Source organism: Maylandia zebra, linkage group LG13, assembly GCF_041146795.1.
Source record: "Maylandia zebra isolate NMK-2024a linkage group LG13, Mzebra_GT3a, whole genome shotgun sequence".
NCBI classification, from domain to species: Eukaryota; Metazoa; Chordata; class Actinopteri; order Cichliformes; family Cichlidae; genus Maylandia; species Maylandia zebra.
The window spans coordinates 26,168,225-26,183,632 of NC_135179.1; the positions used below are offsets into that span (position 1 = coordinate 26,168,225).

At 39.1% G+C, this 15,408-nt stretch overlaps 2 protein-coding genes across 2 annotated transcripts; one reads left to right on the forward strand and one right to left on the reverse strand.

The window, feature by feature from the left end:
* Positions 1–1,571: 1,571 nt before the first annotated feature.
* On the reverse strand, positions 1,572–6,966 carry dnajc12 (DnaJ (Hsp40) homolog, subfamily C, member 12). The gene is made up of 5 exons (XM_004559650.6): positions 6,453–6,966; positions 5,871–5,949; positions 4,366–4,505; positions 4,141–4,285; positions 1,572–3,234 (listed from the first exon to the last, which is right to left on the reverse strand). Exons 1-5 carry the CDS (start codon positions 6,528–6,530, stop codon positions 3,152–3,154), a joined length of 525 nt encoding a protein of 174 aa, XP_004559707.1. The 5' UTR covers positions 6,531–6,966; the 3' UTR covers positions 1,572–3,151.
* Positions 6,967–7,183: 217 nt separating this feature from the next.
* Positions 7,184–15,284, forward strand: sirt1 (sirtuin 1). The gene is made up of 9 exons (XM_004559649.4): positions 7,184–7,629; positions 8,058–8,180; positions 8,358–8,593; positions 8,696–8,848; positions 11,675–11,822; positions 11,917–11,996; positions 12,398–12,581; positions 12,704–13,228; positions 13,440–15,284. Exons 1-9 carry the CDS (start codon positions 7,224–7,226, stop codon positions 13,730–13,732), a joined length of 2,148 nt encoding a protein of 715 aa, XP_004559706.1. The 5' UTR covers positions 7,184–7,223; the 3' UTR covers positions 13,733–15,284.
* The last annotated feature ends 124 nt before the right edge of the window (positions 15,285–15,408 follow it).

Genomic DNA, 15,408 nt, shown 5'->3' on the forward strand with positions numbered 1-15,408 from the left:
AAAATAATTGGTTTCTGTGCATTTGTTTTACCCTGGCAATAAATTAAAGTCGATTACGTTGATTAAGCATCATTAGGCGGAGGGTGGGGGGCGGTTCCCTATTTTTGCTGGGAGTTGGCAACTCTGCTAGTTAGGTATATGTAATTATTGATTAGGTTGTTTGATATTTCCGGTAAGTACTGTTTAAAATACCAGAATAGGGAGGATGGTGTAGGTTTAAGTTTATTAGATTGACACATATATACCAACAGAACAGCGTACATCACTGTCACAACAGCATTTGTTTTCATTCAGAGGCTTTATGGCTTTTCCTATAATTCCTGGTGGGCTGTTCTCTAGTCAAAATGCCCGGGCTGATTTTTTTTTTTGTCCCAGTCCAGTCCTGCGTGTTCATCAAAGTCAATCACTGAAAGAAAAAAAAAGTTCACCGTCTCTTTGAATTTGCAGTCATTGCTACTCCCCTCCAGTTGGAGGCGCTGTTGGACCAACAAACAGCGGTGGTTTTCAATGGAACGAGAGGACAGAGAGACCGTGTTTGACGCTTTTATAAGCTGTAAAAACGTGATGTGTGAGTGTGTGTGCTGTGTGTATATTTCTGTGGAGAGGAGAAAGAGTATAAAAAGACTGGGTCCCGCTGTATTACTCAGGCTGCACTACAGCGTCTATTCACAGGCGCGATCCCACTACTGAGCGGCACGGGGGCTTTGACCTGCTCCGTTTCCGACCTGGGCCGGTGCACCCCTCCTTAGGCGACCTGGTGGTCCCGAGCTCCCCCAGGAGCACCATATCGATACCGAACTTAGTGCGGACACCCGATCGGCATAGTCCGCTGCAGCTCAGAGCTCCTGAGCTCAAACGATCCGCCAGCCTCAGCCTCCCGGTAGCTTGGATTACAGGCGCGCGCCACCGCACCCGGCGAGAAACAGAAGTGCTCCTCGGGCTTTTATCTTTCACAAAAGTGACGTCACGAGTAACACAGCGCTATCAAGCGGTGAAAACCGGGTACTGTTATAAAAGGTCTGCACACCGTTTCCTTTGGTTCTTTTAATTCCTCTTTAGGAACGTTAGTAAGTCGTTCCCTGAAAAAACAAAAGGTTCCCCGGATAGCCAATTAGAAGGATTCATTGAATGTGAAAGACTCCAGGAAATATTATTTCTTTTTTCTTTCTAAATTTCCAGCACTAATAAAACCCCATTGTTTATTCCACATATCTATGTACATGAGCAAATGTCTATGTACTCTGTAATAGGCCAATACTCTGTAATAGGCCAATAAATCATAGTAATTTACTTGGTATTGACATAACTTTTTCCATATAATGTAACCTTCTTTATAAAGTAAAATAAGCTCAAGCCTAGCCTATGAACTGGAAACTGGACTGATTATTTAACACATCTTGATAACTTGGATTAACTCACCAGTAGATAACCACCAGTAAATATGACAGCATTCGGAAACTTTTTTTTTTTATTGTTTAGATTTTAATATATTTCCTCTTCTTTGCTTACAGTCCGCTACATGAATAATAGTCAGTGATACAAATAAAAGAAGGTCACTTGCATTACAAGCATTGGGTTGTCATGCCATCATTTTATTTATGATGAAATGTCTCATAAATACACTCACCAGTCACTCAGTAATGAAAATATCATCACCTAATCACATGGCAGAATCTCAGAGTATTTAGGCATATAAATACTGGATCTGATAGGAAAGCAACACTAACTCAAATAATAACTCATCACAACCAAGGTTTGCAGAAGAACATCCATGAATGCACATTATGTCAAACCTTAAACCAGATAGGCTACAGCAGCAGAAGACCACACCGGGTCCCACTCCTGTCAGCCAAGAACAAGAAACTAAGACACTGCAAAATCTGCCAGATTTGGACAACAAGGGCTTGGAAAAATGTTGCTTGGTCTAATGAGTCGATTTCTGCTAAGACATTTGAATTGTAGGGTTAGAACTTGGTGTAAACAACATGAAAGCATGGGCGGATTGTGGAAGAGACTGTGTCAGCAAGTTCCCTTAAAAGGTTTGTGCTCAAAGCTAAATCTGTGTTACAGAAACTCAGCCTTTGTGTTTTTCATTATAGGAACAAAAAAATTCTGTAGCCTGCTATTTTTAACAGCTACTTTTATAGGTAATCTTAATTTTTTGTTATTATTGTTTATTTTATTTGCGATATTTAACTATATTTATATTAGCTATATTAACTTTAAAGATTTGAAACCTCTGTTCACTTCATATGTTTTGCTACTGAACATTTAAAATATATTTCTTCTGACCGTGCAGTTAAAACAAACTAAACAATAAGTGATTTCATATCTTTACAAAATAACATATTATATTTAGCTATAGACCACATGTTGTGACTTCCTTCTGATAAAGGGTGAACATGCTGTACTAAAGCACAATTGTGGAAAACTTAAGGTTTCAATTCAAAGAATTAGTTTGGCCTCAAACAAAGCTGAAGAAGTCAAAGAATAATACTAATACAAACACAATACATTACAGCAAACAATAATATCACGCACAATCATGCCTCCACTGTATGTTACTGATAGAGATACATATATATGTATTCCATCTCACTGCCCAATAGACTGCCTGTAGGCTTCATATAAGTCTATTGGGCGGTGAGATGGAACTCGTCTCACTCAAATGCCGCCAGATCAAAAAGTATACATCTGGTAGACATTGAGGAAGACATTGTTAGAAAAAAGACAAATTTTTATATGATTCAGTGGTAAAATGATGGCTGAAGTAACATTTTTCTGGCTCTCTTTTCCCATTCACCTGAATGAGGAGCTATTAGTGAGGACACATTAAATAATTCAAACATGACAGAAATAAAATGAGGAAGCAATTTGGTGCCAGAATATGTGTCTCTACAACAAACTGTAGGGAAGGTACACACCACGGAAGAAAAATAATATTAATAATAAAGAATTTAGCCAAACGTAACATACACCTGACAGTTAGCTTTGCAACAGTCCCACCAATTATTAGGCAAGAGTAAACACAGTGAGACAGTTACTGATGTCACAGCTGCACAACAACTAAACATACTCTATAAAAGCTGGCATTACAATAAAATGGTCCCAAGTCTAGCAACACTTGGACAACATGAAAGTTTTAATATATTCAGATTTCATAATTTCGGAATTTCCGCAGCAGATTAGATGGAGAGTCACCAGCCCAGCGGAAGCGTCGATGGCAGAAATCACCTGCAGCAATGATAAGAAAAAGTCACTTCACTTCCCTTTATGCAGTTCAGTACTTTTTAAACAGCTGCTGTTTACTCTAGAAGAAATTCACATGAGGAACAGTTCAGATCCTTCACTGAGTACTCAAGCCTGTTGTGTACTCGGCTTGAGTATCCGGTAAGCTGTACTGATGCTCGTGGAGGAAAGTCTATAATCATAGCTGTGTTTCAGCTATAGTAATACTGACTTGCAAGTGTTTATCTCAGAGGTTATGACTGACTTCTAACTCTAAAAATTAGTTTCAGAACAAAGTCCTTACAGTGCTCTTTAGCGGCAAATATTTGAAACATTTTGTGGCAGTATTATAAAGGAAAAAGGAATCCACAGCGAGCTTCTGTAGAATCTCAGGAAAACTGCATCAGTCCTCAGGGCTACAGGAAAGTGTCAGCCCTGAACACTGAAGCTAAAAACTAGCTAAGAGGAAACTACTAACATGGTCTCACAGCCAAGTTGTGAATAATTGCTGAACCTGAAATTATAACCAAAATAAAATGAAATCAGTGCTTTAAAGTGGTAGCTTTGAAGTGCAAAGTGCAAAACCTCACAAAACATTGGGTGGGCGTGCAGCCCCTCTTTAATATGAGCACTAAAGAGCTCCTACTTTTATATTCCATCAGCTTAATATAAGAGCAGAGAAGCTCTTGAGCAGCTGTTCTGAATATCCATTGCCTCTCTGCAATGAAATTAGATTGAAAATACACCAAATCATGTCTATCATACTGGTATCAATTAAACTTTTCTCATGTCTGACTTTCAAAAATAAGGATCCTATGGCACTGACCACTTCCTTACTTGTATTTTGTGTGTTGTTATGTATTGCTCTCCAGCAACATCTTGCTTTAAAGAATTGGAATAAATTTCAGTTACCCGAGTATGCCGTGCTTTCACACGAAGATTTCCCCGTTTCCTGCTGCTCACAGTGAAAGCTCTCTGCTTGTGACGTGATGGGGTCTTCTGGTTTGGAGCCCTCCAACATTGGTTCCTTCTTATTTCTCACAGCCCAGTGCATTGACTGTAAACAAATTAGCAGGCTTTTTAAGTGTCAATGGTTGCACAGTGTTTTTAAGAATCTAAAGAGAGGACATTACGTACAGTTTTCACTGAGTCGTTCAAGGCCTGCCAGTCATGGAATGGGATCGTAACTCCGCTTCTTTTCCAAAGATCATAGTTTTTCCTTTTGGTTTCATCGCATAAAACCTCTTTGGCTTCCTGCAGCTTCTGGAAATCTGCCACTTTCACAACAGAAAAAACGGTTTTAATATAAAATTTAGAATTTAATAAAGCAATTTACTGTATACAGCTGTAAGCATCCGCTCTATTAGCATTATTTGCTTTGAAGTTAAGACATCAGAAACAGACATTAACTGGGTCATTCTTACTATTCGGTGCCATTTGAGTCCTAATGACATAATATGGTATATTTAGTGTAAAACTTGTCTAATGCTTATTTCTAAACCATTTTCTCGTATGTTTAACCCCCCTCTACCATAGAACACATTGATATATACACAGGATAAATACATTAAAAGTAAATTACTTTTATTTTAGCACAAGTCACTAAAGTACTATGTCCCCAGTCATGCTTGCTCGACTTCAGTTACAAATATAACTTAAAAAAAAAAAAAAAAAATCTAAATTTTTCATCATTTCTGGATTGGCTTATTTCTAATGTTCCTCATCAAATGTTCTTTTTTATTATTAATGCATGTTTAATACTTAAAATCTTTAAAAAATGTTGTGTCCCTGAATCAACTGTCACCCCTGTTACTCTGATAAGAATTCCATAGAACACATCACCTGATTATTCTTTTAGTCACATGACACTCCCGGATGTAACATATTTTGGAGGGAAAACTTTCAAGAAGAAGACGAGTAAGTACCACTCTTTAATCAACCCTTTTTTCAATGTTTTAGCAAGATTTTGTAATGTGGCAAAGCATAACACGTCCAACCTGTTACGCTTATTAATAGTGGAAACAATTTTTTTTTTGTAATTTTTATAATATGGCTAATAAACATGTTAAAAATGGTTCTTAGTGGTCACCATGTACTAACTTGTTGTTCATCATACTAGTAGTAATGGCTAAGTTTAGCATAAAATCTCCCCCCTGTTACCGTCACCCCTGTTATTGCTATGCACTGTAACATGAAATTTCCTTGCAGATTTTAAAAAGGGACATTGTAGCTTTTAGAAAATGTAAATATTACTATAACTGTGTATTCAAAACAGTTATTAATAGAAAATTGAATGTCCTGTAACAGGGTGGACATTTGGCACGTCATGGGTAAAGACTTTGATTTTAAAAAATATTATAATATAATATCCTTAGCTGGACCAATACATTTTTCTTATAGGTTGAAAATCCCTCTTTTAGATGAAATGTTAAAATAATTCAAAATTTTGTATTTTTTGATGAAGAGTGATCACACTGAAATGGCACCGAATAGTAGGAATGACTCAACTATGTAAGAAAAGTGTGAATGAAGAGGTAATGAAGGGGTAATAGCACACTTTGTAATACTTTATTGCTTCGGGCTATGAAAAAAAGGTTATATGAAATATGACTCACACACAGTTAGTGGTGTGTGTGCATTACCTGCTCTTGGGCTGTCGAGGTGTTTGTCTGGATGACATGCCAAGGCTCGAATCTTGTATTCATTGAGAATCTGTTCAGTCTGCAAGAGAACAAAACAAAACTAACCTCATAGTCTGATGTGATCTAATCAATAAGATCTATGTTATCTTGACCGTGTTATTGACTATTTGAGACCCTCAGCTCTGCCAGTCTATGAGTGTTGCTGATTGCTGAGTAATATATTGAGTGAAAATTGGCGATCACAAGACCACGGTGGATATGTGTGTTGATGTTGATAATCAAAGATTTGTTTTAGTAAGATACATTAAAAAATCACACTGATTGCATATCTAATCTAGTTATACACAAATGAATTTAAATGCTGGCTGGCAGACACTGGATGACGCACGACTAGTTTCACATCAACAGGTCTCTGTTGGTTCAGCCTAATCTGAGGCACACATACATTTTTATTTTCACATTTTTTGACTCAGCAGCGTATAGGCTATTGACCCAAATAATTACTGACTTATAGATCGAGACTATATCCGTTCAGCAACCCAGGAAATAGTCTGAGCCTTAAACCCACTGACGAGAACTTACCGATGACAGTTCATCACATCCCAGTAACCCGTAGTAATCCTCCAAATCCTCAGGTTTACAGCTCAAAACAGCCTCCATAAAAATCTGTCGGAGAAGCACGTATGGCTTCTTTTAACGGACCACAAATGCTGCTGAACGTGATCACAGCTGATCAGTTAAAGGGTTGCCAAAGGGTCCCCCCTCTCACTCACTTACTATAACCAACTAGCTAACTACTAACTGTTAGCAAAGTTTGTCTTAGTATGGTTTTGTCAGCTAGCGTTAGATTTCAGGGATTATTAAACTGTTAAAATTGTCAAGGGAGATCTCTCCTGAGTTGTTGGGAGAGCCCAGCTGCCCCTTTTTACCGTATGACGTACGATGCATTCAAGGGTCTTGATAATGGTCCTGCTTACTAGAAAATTCATTTATTCATCTGGCTAAGAAACAAAGGCAATGGTAGCTTTAGGAAATTAAAAATGTTATATTTTTATGTAGTAAAACTAAATTTCTTTCACATACTTAAGGCTTGTGTGGCAACGAAAAAAGAAAATGACAGATTTGTAACTGGGGCATTAATTAAGCTTTCAACGGCTGCACGTCAATATAAAATCGTTTATATTTACGCGAAACACATCACCGAAAGGCTTGAAAGATTCGTGAGGGCTAACCTATGATTAGAAATCATCCGACAGCACTTGAAGGCAACAATATTTGTTATGGTATAATGTCAGCGACGTAGAGGGGGGCGTTTCGCTCGTGACTACTGGTGGAGAACGAGTCACGTGTGCTATGCAAATGAGCCAGCTGTCCGAGAGGAAGGCTCCTGCTCAGCGGCTCTGCGGGCTGAAGATGGCGGACGGAGAGAACAGTCTCAAAACGGCCCTTTCGGGCGCCTCCGATACGGGGGAACCTCCGGCTAAGATTTCGAAAATCAGTCCAGGAACTAACTATGGACTAAAAGCCGTCGAAGCGGACCAGTTCTCGTGCGTCTCCGCGGCAACTGAGAGCTGGGAGGCGGCGTTGAATTGTGCGCAGCCCGCGGAGAAGGAAGCTAAGCCGGTGATGGCGGTAGAACAGGCCCCGGCAGCGCTAGGCGGAGACAACAATGGACTGGAAGTATTGCTCTCCGACCCTCACAAGCCAGTTGGGAAACTGGACGACACCACTGTCTTTGGCGCAACCGAGGACAGTCCAGGTATAAAAAGAGAAAAACTTTGAGTATTTAAGTGACTTACAGTGAGAAAAATTCTCTTTGCCAACTTAACCGGTGAGCTAACTGGCTCCATGTGAAACAGTTAACTTTGCTAATGTTAAATACAGTAATGCTGTGTGGGTGTCGAGAACTGTGTACTCCTGAAAACGGGAACTTTTCCACTAAATTATATTTCGCTAAACGGAAGTAGAACTCTATCAGTGATCCTGCCAGCACAAATTTGTCCATTTAACTTTTTCATAACCACGCAAAACTTTGAGAGCAACTTAGCGTTTGTTAGCCGGTTGAAAGTTGACTTTGAGAGACTGCGTTCACCGATTTACTTTTGTAACGGGTCGTAGCAGTTATTAAAGAGAGTCGCGACTTATATCTAGTCTTATTTAGTTAATCTTCTCCATGTCTGTACTTAGATTTTCTTGGGCACGATGATCTTCCCTCTAACGGTTTGGCTGTCACTCCGGAGCACATCACTGAAGACGATGACAGGTCCTCACATGCAAGCTCCAGCGACTGGACTCCTCAACCGCAAATAGGTAACTAAGATAATCAGATCATTAATAAACTACAATATCTTAGATTACGCCACTTATAATATGTATTTAGTGTGTATGTATATATTTAAACCACATAATAATTGTTTGCATTGTACAAGTATGTGTGTACAATTTTTGAAATCCAGCCATACTGAGATGTTATGTTCTTGCTCGCAGGTTCCTACAGTTTCATCCAGCAGCACATTAGAGAGACAGATCCAAGGGCCATCCTGAGGGATTTGCTGCCCGAGACTGTACTCCCACCAGATTTAGATGACATGACATTGTGGCAGATCATCATCAACATCTCAGAGCCTCCAAAAAGAAAGAAGCGGAAAGATATTAATACCTTAGAAGATGTAGTCAGGCTACTACATGAAAGTAAAAGGATACTAGTGCTGACTGGTGCTGGGGTATGCATTTTTTACTTTATCATGTAGCTCTACTGTGTAAATTCGATTTTCAGTACTAGTGTTCATTGCATTTCCTTATTATTTTTATTTTATTTGTTGTAGGTTTCAGTTTCATGTGGAATACCAGACTTCCGCTCCAGAGATGGAATTTATGCACGGCTTGCTGTAGATTTTCCAGATCTTCCAGATCCTCAAGCTATGTTTGACATTGAGTACTTCAGACGGGACCCTAGACCGTTTTTTAAGTTTGCTAAGGTTGGTTTTACATGAACAATAGAATAACAATTTGAATGCTCTCTAACAAAGAATTATTAATCTTAATCCAAACCATAAATCTCTTCATGTAGACCATTGCAAGGTCTACATGACTAGTGGATTGTGCACTTTCATTCTGTGAAAGGGTCATTTTGAAAGGGAAACTACTTAAATGTAAGCCGCTTATGAGTTCCTGTTAAATTTTGTAATGTTGTTTAATATGGTGCCCCACACCCCCATGTTTACACCAACTTTTAAATGGAGAATCAGAACCTGTTTTTTAAGTTAACTTAAAACATAACATAATGTTCAGTTAAATTTGACCCATTTTGACATTTGGCAACAGTTAAGAAAAAAAAAAACATATACAGGGAGTGCAGAATTTTTAGGCAAGTTGTATTTTTGAGGAATAATTTTATTATTGAACAACAACCATGTTCTCAATGAACCCAAAAAACTCATTAATATCAAAGCTGAATGTTTTTGGAAGTAGTCTTTAGTTTGTTTTTAGTTTTAGCTATTTTAGGGGGATATCTGTGTGTGCAGGTGACTATTACTGTGCATAATTATTAGGCAATTTAACAAAAAACAAATATATACCCATTTCAATTATTTATTTTCACCAGTGAAACCAATATAACATCTCCACATTCACAAATATACATTTCTGACATTCAAAAACAAAACAAAAACAAATCAGCGACCAACATAGCCACCTTTCTTTGCAAGGACACTCAAAAGCCTGCCATCCATGGATTCTGTCAGTGTTTTGATCTGTTCACCATCAACATTGCGTGCAGCAGCAACCACAGCCTCCCAGACACTGTTCAGAGAGGTGTACTGTTTTCCCTCCTTGTAAATCTCACATTTGATGATGGACCACAGGTTCTCAATGGGGTTCAGATCAGGTGAACAAGGTGGCCATGTCATTAGTTTTTCTTCTTTTATACCCTTTCTTGCCAGCCACGCTGTGGAGTACTTGGACGCGTGTGATGGAGCATTGTCCTGCATGAAAATCATGTTTTTCTTGAAGGATGCAGACTTCTTCCTGTACCACTGCTTGAAGAAGGGGTCTTCCAGAAACTGGCAGTAGGACTGGGAGTTGAGCTTGACTCCATCCTCAACCCGAAAAGGCCCCACAAGCTCATCTTTGATGATACCAGCCCAAACCAGTACTCCACCTCCACCTTGCTGGCGTCTGAGTCGGACTGGAGCTCTCTGCCCTTTACCAATCCAGCCACGGGCCCATCCATCTGGCCCATCAAGACTCACTCTCATTTCATCAGTCCATAAAACCTTAGAAAAACCAGTCTTGAGATATTTCTTGGCCCAGTCTTGACGTTTCAGCTTGTGTGTCTTGTTCAGTGGTGGTCGTCTTTCAGCCTTTCTTACCTTGGCCATGTCTCTGAGTATTGCACACCTTGTGCTTTTGGGCACTCCAGTGATGTTGCAGCTCTGAAATATGGCCAAACTGGTGGCAAGTGGCATCTTGGCAGCTGCACGCTTGACTTTTCTCAGTTCATGGGCAGTTATTTTGCGCCTTGGTTTTTCCACACGCTTCTTGCGACTCTGTTGACTATTTTGAATGAAACGCTTGATTGTTCGATGATCACGCTTCAGAAGCTTTGCAATTTTGAGACTGCTGCATCCCTCTGCAAGATATCTCACTATTTTTGACTTTTCTGAGCCTGTCAAGTCCTTCTTTTGACCCATTTTGCCAAAGGAAAGGACGTTGCCTAATAATTATGCACACCTGATATAGGGTGTTGATGTCATTAGACCACACCCCTTCTCATTACAGAGATGCACATCACCTAATATGCTTAATTGGTAGTAGGCTTTCGAGCCTATACAGCTTGGAGTAAGACAACATGCATGAAGAGGATGATGTGGACAAAATACTCATTTGCCTAATAATTCTGCACTCCCTGTATGTCTTTTAGCTTGAAATTGTTTAATTTTCCTAAAGTAACTTAAAATTTTATCACAAGAACTGTTTGTGTTCCCACCAGATTTGATCAGGCCCCTGCAGGGACGGGAAATTTAAAGGATCGTGGGGAATTCTCCAAACAGTGAAATAGTAAAAGAACACAGGAGTGATCAAATAAGATCCACAAAATAACAGAGGCTATACAGAAGTCAGAGGGTCCCTTATCATAGACACAATATCTGTAATAGGGTGGGAAGGTGGTCCATATACAGTAGTATATTGTGGTACAGTGGGTAGCACACAGCAATACTTTTCCTGGTTGAAAAAATTGCTTAAAGTTCAATAGCTGTGTGGGTGTGTCTTGTAAACTTACACAGCATTTAATGTTTTTATCTTCTCTCTTAAGCACATTGTGTTTACATATTAATAAATGTGCTACATGAATAAAATTGCAATTAAGTACTCCGAATAAAGTACTGTATGTATTTGCTAATAGAGATTAAAACAGATCTCATAAGATGGGTTGGGTCATAACATTACAAAAGGACCTGAGCTGCCATTTCAGTGAGTGTGAGAAACTGATGTGGAAGTCCCACACATGCCAGGTTTCCTAGCACTGCTTTGAATGCACAGACTAGTTTGCATTAAGCATTTTGTATATATATTGTGTTCTAAGTCAGTTAATACTGCACTCTGAAAAAGGTTTAAAAAAAGGTTTTAAAGATTGATCACTGATTTATTATTATCAAATATATTCAAACCATGCTATGAGGCATGAAATATAAACAGTTATTAAGTGTTTAAATATGGTCCAGAAAAGCCATGGTGGGGGCATATGACTATAGCAATGTTTGCATTTTCTTCACAAGTACTGAATGCATAATTTTATATTACAGGAGATCTACCCTGGGCAGTTTGAACCTTCTCCCTGTCATAGATTTATATCTATGCTAGATAAGCAAAGAAAGCTGCTGCGCAATTATACGCAAAACATTGATACACTGGAACAAGTGGCTGGGGTTCAGCGGATTATCCAGTGTCACGGTGAGTGGTGCATGTGATTGATCCCTCTTGCTTATTTCGTTATTTGTTTTTTTTATAGTTCTTCCCCAGTAATTCAATGTCAATTATATTTTAGGGTCATTTGCAACTGCATCCTGTCTCGTCTGTAAGCACAAAGTGGACTGTGAGGCTATAAGGGAAGACATCTTTAACCAGGTATGTGTTCACTGCAATCTAATCCAGGATACCACTTTTTTGCAGACACTGTTGGATGTTGCACCATCACCAAGGCCAATAATGCAGATACAGATTGCATGTAGAAACATCGTGTGAAAAACCTCTTTAATAAGTATAAGGATTTATCTGTATATATTTGCTGTTAGGGGTCTCAAATATCTACGTAATTACTTGTAAACAAGGGAAACCACATGGACATCAAAAGCTGATAATACCCTTTTTAGTTTTACCTCCCAAACAACCCATAACATAGCTGACTGTTTAAAATATTCCAGAAAGATTGCCTTGTTATTGCTGTGAGTGATTGCCCACCCCATAAAATTTGGATGGTGTTTAGTGGCGCTGTAGTAAATAAATAATACATTAAATTCATCCATCAGGTTGTCCCTCATTGTCCACGGTGTCCAGATATCCCTCTGGCAATCATGAAACCAGACATTGTCTTCTTTGGAGAGAACCTTCCAGAAATGTTTCACAGAGCCATGAAACAGGATAAAGATGAGGTGGATCTCTTGATCGTCATTGGCTCTTCGCTTAAAGTCCGACCGGTTGCCCTCATCCCAAGTATGTTTTATCGAAACGGATTCACTTTTAGTGTCTGTAACATTAAACATACTAACCGATATGTTTCTGTATGCTTTGCATGTCATTCAAACACCGAATATTTGTTTTTCCTCTCTATCCAGACTCCATTCCTCATGAAGTGCCTCAGGTCCTGATCAATCGGGAGCAGCTGCCTCATCTGAACTTTGACGTGGAGCTACTCGGGGACTGTGACGTCATTATCAACGAGCTCTGTCATCGATTGGGTGGAGACTTTGAGCAGCTCTGCTACAACACTGTAAGATTAACTGAGATCACAGAGAAACCCCCTCGGTTACCAGAACAGCCACCAAGCGAGGCCTTGTCTGCTTCGAGTGATGCGACTCAGGAGGAGCAGAAGCGGCACACTACAGACTCTGTAAATATGCCTTCGGAGGAGACAGAAAGTCTGAATGTCACAGAGACTGCTGATAATAATGTTACACCTCTAGAGCCTTGTCCAAATGCTCAGTGTCCAACGGAGAGCACTGAATCTCCAGAGAAAGCAGCAGAAGGTGCGCCAAAAGAGGAGGCACCCGAACGAAAGAGTCAAACCTCCAACCTTGAATTTCGTAGACGTTGCTGGATGAGTCGAGTTAACAGAACTCCAATCAGCAAACGCCTTGAGGGTAAGATTTAGACCACGGTAAACAAGCAAAGCTGCTTTAATGTAACAAATAAATTGATTTTGGATGTGTGACAAAATCGTGCAAAGACATGTTGTGTGTCCCTTTGCTCAGCAGTTTTTTTTTTTTTTCTCCCTCCATACAACTGTCATAAACAATGAACAGATCTCAGATAGGTGTGCAAAGCTCACTGATCCTCTTTTGTTTTCCACAGCAGGCCAATACCTGTTTCAACCACCAAATCACTATATCTTCCACGGGGCAGAGGTTTATTCTGACTCTGAAGATGAGACGTCGAGCTCCTGCGGGAGTGACAGCGAGGACTCTGAATGCTGTGCTGAAGGGGAGGAAGACGACAGCGAGCCGGAGGATGCCGACGTAGTACCAGCAGTGGATGGAGAAACATGCCTCAAAGACATAGTACAGCACACTGTAGCCACTGAGGCCACGTCAAGTGTGCAGACAGACAATAATTCTGAAAAGACTGAGAGTACCACACACCTTTAAATGTAAATTACCCAGTCAACAAAGCACTAATTGTCTTTTTATAGATATATATAAATATATACATATAAGTTTCATATATTTTTGACTCTTCATCCTTAATATTCAGGGTTTCCTCCAGAAATGTTGTTAGACCCAGTGGTCAAAGGAGATTTATTCTGTTTGGTAGCAAATAATCCAGTCTTTCTCGCTTTTCAAACCATAAGTAGGTAGTAAATAATAGGCTGTATGAGTGGAAGAGCATTAAATTAGACGAAAAAGTCTTGGCTGTTAGCTACACAAATCAAAAAAAGAGTATTAGTTTATCACAGTTCACCTGTTCATTTTTTACTTTCAGGATTCCCTGTTATAACTCTTCTGAGTGTGTGTATTCGTGGGCTAACAAACTGAACAGCTGTAGCTGCTCTTTCATAGATTGAAAGTAAATGTAAATACATTCAAACATGTTTAGTGTTCAGCGGGCCTCTGGGCTGTCAGTATTCTGGTGGAAACCCTGCTCTCGTTTTTCATAAAGTTGAAGTTGTGTGGCAACTTTGTGTGAATATGCAGCAGGTTTTTTTCCCTCTTCTTTCTTTCTCTGCCCTGTTTGGTCACATGCACATGTGTCTGAAACTACATACTGTATACTACTTACTAAATAGAGTACTGTGGGGTTTTTTTTTTCTTATGTTTACTTTCCATGTTCTTTTCTGATTTTGCATTCACATTTTCAGAAATTGAATTATTACTTTAATTTAGATTAAGCTTTAATTTCTACATTGCAGTGACTACAGGCAAATGTTCCAAATGTTATTTTCGGTCCATACAACGACATCACCTGTGGTCTAATAATACTTTTTAGAGCTGGTTCATGCTACCATTAGAAACATCAGTTTGTAAGCCAGCAGCTGATAAATGGTGGGTACTATGAGTTTCAGACACATACATAAATCTTCTGATGGTTTACTTGAACGCACTAACTGCAATATAGAAAGTTCAGTTCTGCCTTTTCATAAGGGTCATTGGTGGAAAAGTGACAGTACTCTTTAATTTTAGACCAAAGAACACTTTATCAACACTCTCCTTCATTGTCATAAGCTTTGTATGTTTAATCTGTCATTTAAAATTTGGGAAAAAATATATAACTATCGACAAGGTGTTCCTTCTGACATGTGGCAGCTACTTTTTATGGTCAAGCCTCTTATTTTTATACTCTGATGTGAGACATACTCATCAAAGGGTAGATGATGGTTTTTATCTGTACAAAGGTATACTGAGTTGTAATAATAAGCCTTAGGAATATATTCACATTGAAAATGGCACTTTTTGTCCTCCTTATAAACCTGGTTTTGTTGCCTGTGTCACTTTTCATTGAGCATTAAGGAGTCTGCTGCCTGCAAAGTGTTGGTATATAGACATAATTGAGCCACTGTGTTGGATACATGTCTACACCAACATAATTCACATGCCATTGACAAGGTAATGTTTTGTTTACGTTTTAAGAAGGAACATTTTTACATCATTCTAGTTGTTATTTCTCATGGAGTTCTCAGTAAAAAAATATAGGAAAGAAAAATTTTCTGACCTCTCATTTCTATTATTGCAAACGCATCTGATTGGTGTCAATATCAGTATCGTCAGACATTAACACAGCGCCACCTAGTGTTTCATCCGGCTAGTTCCTGAGTCACGTGAGCTCT

Bases quoted from the DNA above. Each gene is read 5' to 3' on its own strand.
- dnajc12 (XM_004559650.6), bottom strand. From the start codon at position 6,530: ATGGAGGCTGTTTTGAGCTGTAAACCTGAGGATTTGGAGGATTACTAC. The intron at 4,506-5,870 runs GTAATGCACACA...CTGTTGTGAAAG, and splicing joins CCTCGACAGCCCAAGAGCAG to TGGCAGATTTCCAGAAGCTG. The intron at 4,286-4,365 runs GTACGTAATGTC...ATTTGTTTACAG, and splicing joins TGAACGACTCAGTGAAAACT to TCAATGCACTGGGCTGTGAG.
- sirt1 (XM_004559649.4), top strand. From the start codon at position 7,224: ATGCAAATGAGCCAGCTGTCCGAGAGGAAGGCTCCTGCTCAGCGGCTC. The intron at 7,630-8,057 runs GTATAAAAAGAG...GTCTGTACTTAG, and splicing joins CGCAACCGAGGACAGTCCAG to ATTTTCTTGGGCACGATGAT. The intron at 13,229-13,439 runs GTAAGATTTAGA...TGTTTTCCACAG, and splicing joins AATCAGCAAACGCCTTGAGG to CAGGCCAATACCTGTTTCAA.